Source organism: Amia ocellicauda, chromosome 1, assembly GCF_036373705.1.
Source record: "Amia ocellicauda isolate fAmiCal2 chromosome 1, fAmiCal2.hap1, whole genome shotgun sequence".
NCBI classification, from domain to species: Eukaryota; Metazoa; Chordata; class Actinopteri; order Amiiformes; family Amiidae; genus Amia; species Amia ocellicauda.
In genome coordinates this window covers 41,465,924-41,479,737 of record NC_089850.1, presented here as the reverse complement: position 1 = coordinate 41,479,737, position 13,814 = coordinate 41,465,924, and the positions used below count along the sequence as shown (strand labels likewise).

General features: G+C 37.5%; 1 protein-coding gene across 2 annotated transcripts in view; it reads left to right on the top strand.

The window, feature by feature from the left end:
- The window catches only part of cd2ap (CD2-associated protein), a 67,952-nt gene that overhangs the window by 29,935 nt on the left and 24,203 nt on the right, over window positions 1-13,814 (top strand). The window contains exons 2-5 of one of the 2 annotated variants that reach the window (XM_066705343.1): window positions 1,864-2,024; window positions 10,581-10,737; window positions 12,719-12,819; window positions 13,538-13,658. In XM_066705343.1, coding sequence (XP_066561440.1) covers window positions 1,864-2,024; window positions 10,581-10,737; window positions 12,719-12,819; window positions 13,538-13,658 — 540 coding nt within the window. Of the gene's footprint in view, window positions 1-1,863; window positions 2,025-10,580; window positions 10,738-12,546; window positions 12,605-12,718; window positions 12,820-13,537; window positions 13,659-13,814 lie in introns of those variants that run through there. The other variant, XM_066705352.1, reaches the window with a different exon arrangement.

Here is a 13,814-nt window from a genome sequence, read left to right as displayed (position 1 = left end):
TTGCTATCTTGCCTTGTAGCTGTATCGTCCTCCATGTTGCGCCAGAAAACGTGAGTGAGTGAGGGCGGGGTTATGTGCAGAGTCTGAGAGCAGAGACGCAAAAACTAGCTCTCTCTCTCTCTCTCATATATATATATATATATATATATATATATATATATATATAATTATAGAATCGATGTTAACGATATTGTCTCGTCCTCTATCGCTTTTGAAAATATATCGATATATCTCCAAAACTCGATATATCGCCCAGTCCCAAGTTATCTCCTATATCAAATTGAGAAATGGCCACTATCATTCATATTTAACACTCCAACAATTTAAAAACTTCATAAAGTTGGCAAAATAAACTGTAAATTTTCAAAAATAAATAAAGTATGCCTTTGATTTGTAGAGTACATTTGTGCACACTCATACTCACGGTAGATTGATATCATTCCATTCTTTTTTTTCTTAAAACATAAGTGCCATCCATCTTCGAAACCGCTTATCCTGGTGAAGCCGGAGCCAATCCTGGCAGGCACAGGGCGCAAGGCAAGAATACACCCAGGATGGGATGCTATCACTGGGAAACAAACACAAACACACAGGGCAATTTAGAGAGAACATCAACCTAACAGAGGAAAACCGGAATGCCCAGAGAAAAGCCATGCAGACATGGGGAGAACATGCAAACTCCACACTGACAGGCCCCCGAACCCAAACCTGGGACCCTGGAGCTGTGAGGCAGTAGCACTAACCACCGTGCCACCCCATAAGTGCCACACAATGTAAACTAATCTACCAGTTTTAGTTATTTTACAAAATATAAAAGCAGTAGATATTAAGTAAATATGTGTTGAAAAAAACGTGCAAGTGCAAACAAAACACAGAACAATATGGAAGGGTTACTAATGCAGCCAAATTAACAAACCTCTACTTCTTGTATGTAACGGCAAGGTAATGGGAGAATCTGTGGGACTAAGTGATGGGGGTAGATTGTGATTATAATGGGGTATTTAAATGTACTTTAGCATTATAATCCTCAAACTTAATGCGTCTTGAAATGTGATTCATGCATTTTACTGCACTGTAGCAATACTGCAACTTTTAAATGATGTATTCATTGTATGATGCACTTATTCTTTATTCTTATTTATGTTGTGACATGCTTTGGCATGGTGTTCCACTATATACACTTAAGATTGATTGATTTAATTTGAATGAGGATTAAATATTCTCATTGTCCAAAATAAAAAGGGACATATTCCCAAAATAATCGAGCTAGTGAAGTGCTATTACTGTTGCTTTTTATATATGTAAATTGACAATCTGTGAGCAAAAATTGAATCTACATATTTATAATCTTTTTTGGGAAGAATATGTGCCTCTTCATTCAGCTTCATACTCTGCAGCAGACTCCAATTAGCAGACTGGAGCTGCACTTGCTCTTCAGACTACAGAGGGATACGGGGGTGGGTTCAAGGTGGGGGGAGGTTGGCAGTGGATGCAGGTGGCAGGTTGGTGGGATGGTTCTATCTGTTCATAGTTTTTAGATTTTTCTGTATTGCGGTTTGTTTTGTTGGCATGTTTGCTTAATAACCTAATTACAACAAACAACATATATAAATATTGCTTATTGTTTATTGTATAAACTTTTATATCCCTAATTTATCATTGGCACCCTTTGGCACTTAGCAAAGTATACAAACCAGACTTTATTCAAAAAGGTTCACCATCCCTGCCGTAGGGGAATCAAATTGCAGCTCCTGTGATTCTCTCCATTACTACTTTTAATTAAGCAATTAAGAAGCTGTTTGTATTGGTAAGGACTGTATTTTGCACTCTATATAACTGATTTCTCCTGCCTGTTTCTTCTAGTTGAGGTTGTTGTGGAGTATGACTATGAAGCCCTCCATGACGATGAGCTGACGATACGACTAGGTGACGTGATAAAAAATGTCCGGAGGCTAGAAGAAGAAGGCTGGATGGAAGGAGACCTGAACGGGAAGAGGGGCTTATTCCCGGACAACTTTGTAAAGGTAAATTTCACGCCTGAGATTTTAAAGATTTTCGGTTTCCTTTTACTGGATCTAAGTTTGTATCGGAACATTCTTTTAGGCTTAAATCTATAAGCACGGAAACTTGCAAATCTGTGTCAGATCTGTTTCAACTGCTGTCACACATCTGTTTAGATAACTTTCACTTCCACAGCAGCTACTTTGAAGATCTATCCAAAGCATCATTATCATGTGCCTGTGAACTAGAGCAAAAGTAAAACAGATCTTGGAAAAGATCATGGCAGACGAGTAAATGTGTTAATTAAAATAATTTTCCATAAAACACTGTTCACACTTCTTCTTTTATCATCTTCAGAATTAGTAACAACTGACAAGATATATTTTAATCTTGTGTTAAATTGGGAACACTTTGCATATGCTAGGTATTTATCCATTTCTGATTTACAATGTTCTTGGAGACAAATCCAGTCACATTATTAAAATTAAATTCAAATGGTTTTAAACATTTCACAATGCACCGTGGCACAGACTGCAGATTAACTGTATTGGCTAATATTACTTTATGTGCAGAGGTATTTGATAGTCCTTGGAGAACAAACAAAATGTGCAAAACATACCTATTTTGCATCTGTAGACTTAACAGTAACTACTGTCATGCATCTTTACCAGTTGATCAGTTTTTGTCTTGTGCAAATCAGTAATTTGGAGTAGATATTCCCTTTTCAGTTGACTTGCTGTAGGAATTGCTCCTGCATTTATTACCTTTGTTCAGTAATACACATTGTTTGTGAATATCCATTCTTTCCAGGAGAATATTGGTGTAAACAATTGGTGTAAAATTGAAAATAATATCTTATCTGAGTTCATAATTTTCTTTCCTTCTGGAGATTGCCATTTCATAGCTGTCACTCAGCCTTTTTGTTGCTGTATTTTTTGTTGTTGTTTTATGATAAATGTCAGTCTATTGTTTATGTGTGCATTCACTACATTAAATGCTTTTTGATTGCAATATCTTTTTGACGCCATGTTTTGATCTCTTACGTATGACACCTATATACTTCAAATTTGAATGCATCAATTTATTCAGTTACCATTTATACTAATAATTTGTTTATTTATCTAATTGGTCAAACTGTGTTGATTTTTTTCAATTGTGAATTTGATTACTATAACTAGAATGGCTACAGGGACATCTAGGGGATAGAAATTGAATTATAGTTGAAAAACAAGTTGCATAAAATTCAGAGCCCTAATGTTGAGCCCCATCTTTTTCTCTTATCATTTCAAGTATCATATCATATCAAGTTGTCCCAGATTTTAGAGGAGATTCTGAGCTGTATTCCAAAAATGAGTTGGTACACTCTCTAGTCTATATTTTGAAGATTCAATATTTATTTATTTTTGTTTTTATTGAAGTTATATATACTGACAGTAAAAATAAGGGCAATGCCTATTCTCTGATTAACAGAAGTAGTATGAAGCTCTGTAGATAATGCACCACAACTTTTAATTTTCAGTGCAATGTAGACATGTGCCAACTTAATTTCTATAGAGTTTCAGTGTTGTATTCTGGAGCAGTATAAATGCTGTACCATAAGCAACTTGAAGGCAAGTTTGAAGCCTGAGATCACACTGAACTTTGTTCCCTGACAGTGTTTGCTTTTTTTTTTTTTTTCTCCTTATTTAAACCTATGGTAGGGTGTGTTCTCAGAAAAAAATGTCTGAAGACTTGGTGAGTTTAACTTCCTACTTCAGGTTCCACGTTTCATTCCTGAATTCGGGGATTTTATTCAGTGTTAGTTACCGTCTACTAAATTAATCTGCACACATTTATACCTTTGTTTTTAATAGTTATACAAGATAAACCTATGAACTACAGTCAAGTCTCCGATTTTAGACTTTGCGTTGATTATACAGTCGTAAGCATATATTGTTCCTTTTCCTATTTTGTTTGTTGACACAGTGTCAAATAATGCTGTAAATTGAACTTGACGCGTTTAACTGCTTCGCTGCTTGATTATTTAAATACTTTGGGTTTTTAAAGTGGACAGTAGCAGGCCGGCTTCTCTACTTGTCTAAACAAAAACTCCCCAGCTTGCTGTTTAAATAGAAGGGGGAGTATTAATGCTGGAGAACACACTGCTATCCATAAATGTTGAAATGGGTGAAACTGGGTGAAAGCAAGAGCTGTATGGAATCCTGCATAGAGTGTAATGGTTGTTGTTGTTGTTGTTGTTGTTGTTGTTGTTGTTATTTCTATTATTATTATTATTATTATTATTATTATTATTATTATTATTATTATTTATTTATTAGCAGACACCTTAGTGCAAGAATATCTGTAGACATGTAAACTTGAGCTGGTTTTATAGAGCTATATAGGCCTACTTGATACTGATATTGAGTAAATTTAGAGTTTGGTCTTGCCTTTGGTTGTTCTAAGATTAAAGAAATAAGATATGGCTTTAACACATTTAAAAATAATCATTTTCTTGCAGTTCTGATCTAATATTTGCTCATATAAAAATTCTGATAACAGAGGATGTGAAAAGTAAATATAAGATGTGAGTTCTGTTACACATTCGTCTACCCACGTGTTTTTGCAAGATGTTTTGCTGTTGTCTGCTGTGATGTGTTGTGTAAGAGTATTTATTGTATTTACTTTTAACACTGTTATAAAAGCAGAACAGCTCTTGTAATTTAATTGAGATTCAGCTAGTCTCTGATTTCCTGTTGAGAGAGCAGCATACACACATCCAATTGTACTACCATTCCTTTAAGAAATATATATATTTTATGTACTTTTTTAGATTGGGAGTTGAAAAATCTAAACCTGGGGAATTTAAGTATTTTCCTATAGGAAAATACATGTTTTTAGATTTGGATTCATAATACCATTTTCAAGTTACCCATTCAGATCATTGCAAGACCTTGTGTAGTATTATTATAATACTTCAGATCAGCCGCCGTTCAGTTCCATTTCTAAAAGACGTGATGCAGGGTGAAATTCCAGACTCCATTTGTACATTCTTGTGAGATTCCTGTCAAGTGAAATTGACCTGGCTTCATTCCCATTCCACAAGATCTGGCTGCTTGCCTTAACGTCTGTGGCTGATGAGTTGGCGGAGAGAAAGACAGGTTACAACATGAAGTTACTAAGTGGAGTACTGAAATGAATCCTTCACCAGCCGGACTGATTCATTGAATTATTCAGAAATGCCACAAAGTTTGCACAATCTGATCAGAAGTTCACTCTGAGAATTTGTCCATACTCATATTGAAAGTGAACTTTTTCCAGTAGAAATATAGTGATTTCTGTGTCTGGTTGTGACATCTATTGAAAACGACCCTGCAAGGCAGGCATTTGGAATACTTATTAAGATTTGTATCTCATTTGTTGCAGGTATAGAATACTATTATACTTTTGTGTTGGAAAGTTGTCTTTTGGAAGGCAAACTATTTGTTAAAATACTTATATAAGAACATAAGAAAGTTTACAAACGAGAGGAGGCCATTCGACCCATCGTACTCGTTTGGTGTCCATTAATATCTAAGTGATCCAACGATCCTATCCAGTCTATTTTGAAATGTTCCCAAACTTTCAGCTTCTACCACATCGCTGGGGAGTTTATTCCAGATTGTGATGACTCTCTGTGTAAAGAAGTGTCTCCTGTTTTCTGTTTTGAATGCCTTGAAGCCCAATTTCCATTTGTGTCCCCGGGTGCATGTGTCCCTGCTGATCTGGAAAAGCTCCTCTGGTTTCATGATTTTGAAGACTTGAATCAAGTCCCAACGTAGTCTCCTCTGTTCCAGGGTGAAAAGGTTCAGTTCCCTCAGAGTAGGCCTTTCCCTTCAGACCTGGAATAAGTCTGGTTGCTCTCCTCTGAACTGCCTCTAAAGCAGCGATATCTTTCTTGAAGTGTGGTGCCCAGAACTGTACACAGTATCCAGATGAGCTCTAACTAGCGCATTGAACAGTCTTAACATTACTTCCCTTGTTTTAAATTCTACACTTTTGACAATATACCCTAGCATTCTGTTTCCCTTTTTTATTGCTTCCCCACATTGCTTGGATGATGAAAGTGAGGAGTCCACATAGACTCCTAGGTCTTTCTCATGCGTTACTTCATCTAGATCTGTACCTCCCATAGTGTAATTATAGTGGACATTTTTGTTACCTGCATGTATTACCTTGCACTTGTCCACATTGAATTTCATTTGCCAGGTGTCAGCCCACAACTGAATATTATCTAAGTCCCTTTGAATAACCTGTGCTGCCAAGATTGTATCTGCTGAGCCACCTATTTTAGTATCATCTGCAAATTTGACAAGTTTGCTAACTATCCCAGAGTCCAGATCATTAATATAGATTAGAAAAAGCAAAGGCCCTAGTACTGATCCCTGTGGAACTCCACTAACAACCTCACTCCAGTTAGAAGTGACTCCTCTAATTGACACCCTCTGTTTCCTATACATCAACCAGTTCATAATCCATCTACTTACATTACCCTGAATGCCTACAGCTTCCAATTTGAGGATCAGTCTTTGGTGTGGAACCTTATCAAAAGCTTTTTGGAAATCTAAGTATATCATATCATATGCTTTCACGTGATCTAAAGCTGCAGTTGCATGTTCAAAACATTTAAATAAATTAGTAAGACATGATCTGCCTCATCTAAACCCATGTTGACTACCTCCAAGAATCTGGTTTTCATTTGAGATGCTCCTCTATTTTCTGTCTAATCATTTTTTCCAACATTTTACAGGTGATGCAGGTGAGACTGATTGGTCTGTAATTTCCTGGCTCAGTTTTGTCCCCTTTCTTGTGGATTGGTATGACATTTGCCGTCTTCCAGTCAGTGGGCACATCCCCTGTTCTAAGTGTCATTTGGAATAATTGAGTTAGCGGCCTATAAATAATTTCCCTCATTTCTTTAAGTACTGTTGGAAATATCCCATCTGGCCCAGGTGATTTGTTTGTTTTTAATTCTGCTAGTCCCTTTAGTACCTCCTCCTCATTTATCCTGATCTCTCTTAGGGTTTGACTGGACTGATTGTCAACCTGTGACATGTCATCTGTTTTTTCTTTTGTAAAAACCTCTGTGAAATACTCATTTAGAATATTTGCTTGTTCGTTTTCCAAGATACCTCAATTTTTGCCCTTTATCTGTTTCACCTCCTCCTTTATTGACCGATTGCTGTTGTAATATTGAAAAAAGCTCTTTGCATTGGTTTTAGCTCCAAGAGCTATGTTTCTTTCTATTTCCCCTCTTTGCTTTCCTGATCCCTTTCTTAAGATCTCTTTGCAGCTCAACATATTCTATGTATTTTGATTCATCACCATCCCTTTTGTATGTGCTATACAACATTTTCTTCCTCTTTATATATTTTTTGCATACCTCTATTAAACCATTTTGGCCAGTGTTTTTTGTTCCTCAATTTGCTAAGTTTTGGTACAAATTGCTCCTGAGACTCAAGTAGTATATTCTTAAAATATACCCATCCATTTTCAACTGACTCTGTATCCAGTGTGCTCCAGTCTACCTCTTCTAAGTGCCATCTCATACCTTCAAGGTTTGCTTTTCTAAAATTGTAGACCATTGTTTTAGACTTGGACCTTGTTTTTTGAAAGAATGCCTCAAAGCTAACCATATTGTGATCACAATTTGCCATTGCTTCTCTAACTACTGTCCCCCTGACTCTATCTTGGTCATTTGAAAAGATCAAGTCAATACATGCGCTCTCTCTGGTTGGTTCCCTGACAAATTGAGTTAGAAAGCAGTCATTTACCATCTCAACCATTTCTATTTCTGCTTCTGTAGTCCCCACTGGGCTTTCCCAGTCTAAGTTTGGGAAATTGAAATCCCCCATTATAACAGCCACATCCTTGCTACATGCAGTTCTGATTACACTGTACAATGCAACATCTTTCTGAATATCTGAGTTTGGTGGCCTGTAACACACTCCTACCGCTAATCCTCCAGATCTCTTGTCCAAAAGTTTCACCCACAAAGATTCTGTTCCGTTACTGGGATCTAATACAAGTTATTCTGCCTCAATGTCATTTTTCACATATAATGCTACCCCACCCCCTCTTCGATTTTGCCTGTCTCTCCTAAACTGTGTGTATCCTTCCAACTTGTATTCATCCCCATCATTTTCTGTAAGCCATGTTTCTGTCACTCCTACAACATCATAGTCACACGCCAGCACTGTGGCTTCCAAGTCTAACATCTTGTTCCTTATACTCCAGGCATTGAGGTACAAACATTTCAGGACTTTCCTACTAGCAGTTTCCCTTGGTTTTCTTTCCTTAGTGGAACATCTCCCATTGTCAGAGCTCCCTGCCCCCCTGGTTCCTAGTTTAAATGATTCTCAATTTCACTGCACATATGCTCTCCCAATGCATTAGCCCCCCTTCTGTTTAGATGTAGACCGTACAGTTTGTACAGGTCCCATCTATCCCAGAAGAAAGACCAATGCTCCATAAACCTAAACCCCTCTTCCCTACACCAAGCTTTCAACCACGTGTTAAACTTTCTAATCTCTGCCTGTCTCCCTGGCCTGGCACGTGGTACCGGAAGTATTTCAGAGAAAACTACTATGGAGGTTCTGCTCTTTAGTTTTGTTCCTAACTCTTTAAATTTGTCTTGCAGAACCTCTGTCCTACCTTTTCCTATGTCATTGGTTCCAATGTGGACCATGACTAGTGGATTCCCCCCTGGCTTTGGCCAGTAGCCCGTCTACTAGTTTAGGGAGATCTGCAACCTGAGCACCAGGCAGGCAAGATACCATGCGGGTCTCCTTGTCACTAGAACACACTGTGTGATCTACACCTCTAAGAATTGAGTCTCCTACTATAACTACCTCCTTCTTCTGGGGGGGAGTGGGCACCATGGTGCTCTGGTGCTCAACTGCCCCCCCATCACCCTCTGAGCTGTCACTGTCCAACTCAGTGTCCAGCAGTTGGAACCTGTTGGGCAATTCAAGCTCTTGGGGTATGTCTAGGGGTTGTGCACGCCATTTTCTGCGGTTACGACCTACTGTAACCCAGCAGTTCTCTACGCTGTCCTGCTCTAAGGTCTCAACTCTCCTAGGTTTTGGCATGCACACCATCTCTCTCATGGGCTGATTGACCAATTCTTCTATATCCCTAATACAGCGCAGATCGACAAGCTGAGCCTCAAGATCACTAACCTTGATCTCTAGGATTTCAACCTGCCCACAACGTTCACAAATTAAGCCTTCTTGGATGAGTTCATCCAGGAAGGCAATCATTCTGCAAACCTGACACTGTAGTGGCCACATGCTTCTAAATGTTACTATTTTTTTGTTTTTGTTTCTTTATACTTCTCTTCGTTCCTGCTGCTAATCAACTGCCTAACTTTTGTCAGCGAGAAACAGCACAGCTCAACAGCTGCTTTAAGTTGCTTTTGTCTACCTACCCCCAATTCATACCTAACTGGCCTCACCTGGCTCCTCCTGCAACAGAATTCCTGCTAGTCCTAGACAGAAACTCCCCTCTACAACCTGTTTACTTTCACCAACTCGGCAGCTGAACTACAGACAATGCTAACGTCAATTTAAGGCAAACTTAAAACAAAATGAGCAATGCTAAGACTATTCTGAAACTAGTCAAACAACAAGATGGCTACCTCTCACCTGTACTCTCCTGTCTCTCTCTGTGGCAACTTGTAAATACTTCTGTTATAGTAGTCTAATAAGTATTTTAACCATCAAGCACCCCAAAATTGTTGTTACTTTAATAAAGGATGTTCAACTTGTTTTTGTTTTTTTTGTTTCCCGTTTGCTATTTAAAGTCTCCTCGGTTGTGTAACAGCCCTTGTACAAATTCTTGGCCACAAGGTGGTGTTCTTGGCAGACTAAAGGGAGGATTTTTGTTTCTCACTCTCATTTAGTGTTATTCAACTATGCCAACTTCCCTGTAAAAGGATGAGTGATTTCTCTTGATGCTGAATACAGAGTGCCTCCTTATTTATCCATAAACTCACATCTGTCAGACCTCATGGTAAATCATAATATACCAATATATCAGTAATGTTGTGCAGTCCTAAAAACTGAACTATAGTTGAAAAATGTGCATTTGTGGCAATAAAATATACATTTTTTTCTTCTTCATTGATTATGTGGAATTGTGTTTTAAAGTAATGAAGTATGTAAATGTATTGATTAGCAAATGCACTACTTAGCTACTTATTAACGTACCTTACGGTTATTTCACAATATGGTACCATTGCAATATACAATCAGTGTGAATATTAATGTAATAGTTTCCCTTGGACTGAGATGGATAAAGAATGTGGAATGGGAAGGAAGTAAAACAAAATTAAGCTGATAGTGATTGAAGACCATGACTGATTTCAGGATAACAACTCTGAATTCCTGGTTCTATGAGGCAGTGAATTACAAAGAAGCTGGTGTACAGTAAGCTGCTCACTTTACATATCCTGTCCTTTAACTTAAAACCTTAAAAATAAGGTTTCTGGTAGTGAGTGAGCATATTATTAGGCTATTTAGTGTTCCTGATGTAATTTTATTTATGCGTTTATTTATCAGGAGATCAAGAAAGAGACTGAACCGAAAGATGAATCCCGTCCGATTCGGAGAGAGAGATCTTCAGGCAACGTGGCAAGTCTCGTACAGCGAATGAGCACATATGGGTTTCCAGCTGGAGGATTCCAACCGCACTCGCAGCCCAGGAGTTTCAAAAAGAGTAAGTACCTTCAGCTGGCAGCTTTCGAGGGAACTCAACACTTATGTGGCCTTTTTATTTGTCTAAAGTGAAAGGGAGTAGGTTTTATATAAAGGCTTAATTATAATATTACAAGGTATAGTTAGAAGGATATTTTATAGTCTGCCCATAGGTTGCTAGTAATCATATTCCTTAATTATTTTAAAGAAGGACATCTGAATGATATGTATATGTGTATGTGTGTGTGTGTGTGTGTGTGTGTGTGTATATATATATATATATATATATATATATATATATACACACAACACTACAGATTTATTTGATCAGTATCAAGATTATATGTGCAGTTTGTTTGCTGTATTGTGTTCTGGAGCTCAGCCTTTTATGGTCAAGAATTATACAGTGTCTGATGTCTGAAACGTGCTCTCATTGAGTTTTAGTCTGTGCTAGGAGTTTCTGTGATGTCACTCTCGGCAGGCTTTTGGTTGCAGTCACAGACCATTTGCAATTGCTTGCTGCTAGCCAATTGCAGATACAGAGCAACACGTTGCTAACCGCTGCAGGAAAGCAGTGCTGGTACTGCATTTAGAGGCTAATATTGGCTTTTGCATCATCACCTTGAATAAACTTCTATTAACCCCATTCATATCAAACACTAAATGAATTACACCAAATAACACAGTTTCAACTGAAGGGTGTGAATACCAGCTGCAGACCCCTTCTCCTATGTATTATGGTTTTGTGCATCCTCATCAGGAAAATGTAAAGTGTTTGTTCATTATTTACTCTGTGTCAGTAATGCATACAAAGAAAAAGTGGATATTAAGGTTGAACACCCTCTTTCAGAATAGCTGCTGGCATTAGACTTTCATTTCTGGCAGTATTTTGAAAACTGAAGAGTTGCGATAAAATAGCAAGAGACTCATGTGTGGTAGAAGGTTGATTCTTTATTCCAGCAGCTGCAGGGGAGCCTGACAGGAGAAGTTTCCTCAGACAGTCTCAACAATTCTAAGTTACATTTGGTATTTTATGGGTTGTGTTCAAGACAGAGTAGTCCGTTCTTTCCTTCTTGATTGGCAAACAAGCTATTGCTAAGCAAATTGTAACTAATTAACAAGAGACATTTAAATTACTTACTCCTATGACTTTATGAATTAATAACATCTTGGTCAAGGATGCTAACACAGCAAATTTTGTTAAACAACAAGATGTAGTGAAACAACAGAATGCAGAGCCTTAGAGATAAGATAGCTATATTTGAAATGAGAGAATCTATACTGTTTGAGGGAGGCAGCCTTAACCAGGTCCAGAGTAACAGAGAAACAGAGTCAGCTTTTAAAACTCTAGGAATGTGAAATGTGTCTAGAAATATTAAATTTAGTTCTAGAAATATTACATTTAGTTCTTCAAAAACCTTATGTGGTTCTACTCTATAGGTCAGGGAGGGACCAAAGGCAACGGGGTACTCTGGTTTTGTTTCCACCTCAGATTTTAATTGTAACACTTAATGTGGATAATCGGTCAGATCAGCTGTCATTTACACATATCAAACAGGTGCTATTTGAGAGGTACATGTAAATCCTGTTGGAGGACAGTAAAGCTATAAGCAAAAAACATTTAATTATATATGCATATATGCCACTGAAATACACCAACATTGGCAAGACTCCAAGACTTCTTTTTTATTTTTAAACATGGCACCAAGTATTGGAAAGCAGGTTCTTGTTTTCCTTTTTTTATGTTGAACTTTCCCATTGGCAGCTGTGTTTGTTTAAAGAGGTGTGTCGTCCGTACAGATTACCTTTCTGAAATGACAAATAGGGGGCATGGGCTTACAGCAAGGAAACGAACCCATGTCTCTGCAACAACACCACACTTGAAATGGGTGTGTATGACCTGTAAAGAGTTTTTCTGATGGTTCTCTCTTAACCAGCACCATAAGGAAAAGGTGTTTTTTTATTTTTATATAAATTTCATGTGATTCACATTTTATTTGCAGGATCAAAGAAGAGGCAATGCAAAGCTCTCTTTGAATACGTGCCACAGAATGAGGATGAGCTGGAGCTGAAAGTTGGAGACATTATCGATATTAATGAAGAGGTATCTTTTTTTTTTTTTCTCTTTGCTCCAGTTGTTTTGATTTTGGCTCTGCTTAGTGTCTGACATCGATGCCTGTTTCTGGATTGCAGTAGTTGTGTGTTCTATACTGTATTTTGTGTGTGCGTGTGCGTGTGGAAGTGGAAGAACCTCTAGTGACCTTTGTCTAGTTTGAAGTTTATTTTTATTACAATACTTATGTAGGGTGCATTTGAAGCAAATGATTTTTTGGATATCTAATGCTTTAAGTTAGTAAACACAGATATTCAGTTCTGTTGCTTTTTGTGACCAGTAGAAGTTAGTTATAGTGTTTTCCCATTAGAAATTAAATATTTCAACATTATTTTATTTTACACAAGATGTGAGCAAACAATTGAAGCCCTATTTCTTAAAACAATTAGGAAAAAAATGGCTTAGCAATAAGACATTGTGGGCTCTAGCTAAAATTAAAAGAGCATCAATAAATGGTGAAAAAGGTGAAATTTGTATCTTGCATTAATCTTCATTTAATCTCCTTATTGAAGTGGAAACAAAGATACTCAAACAGACATTTAGGCATACTTGGTAACCCTTGCATTTTATTAACCATTTATTAACCATATCAGGTAGCTGTCTGGCAACTTCATATGGGCAGCATACTGTAAAATGGTGTTCATTTGAATATATACAGAAGAGGTAGGCCTAGTGTTAATTTGGGAATTCATCAACCTGTCCTTTCCAGGTCGAAGAGGGCTGGTGGAGTGGAACGATGAATGGAAAATCTGGATTGTTTCCATCTAATTTTGTCAAAGAAATTGAAGTAACCGAAGACCATGAAACGAATGAAGTTTCAGATGAACCAGGTAACGGGTGATGTATGTATGTGGATGATGTGATGCTGGGAGTGCTGACAGCTACTTTACATTCAGAGCACTTGTGTGTTTTGCATTTTGAATTTTGATCTTGTTTTAATGGAATTGCACTGAATTCAAATTCTAAAACCTGCTGTCGATAAGAGT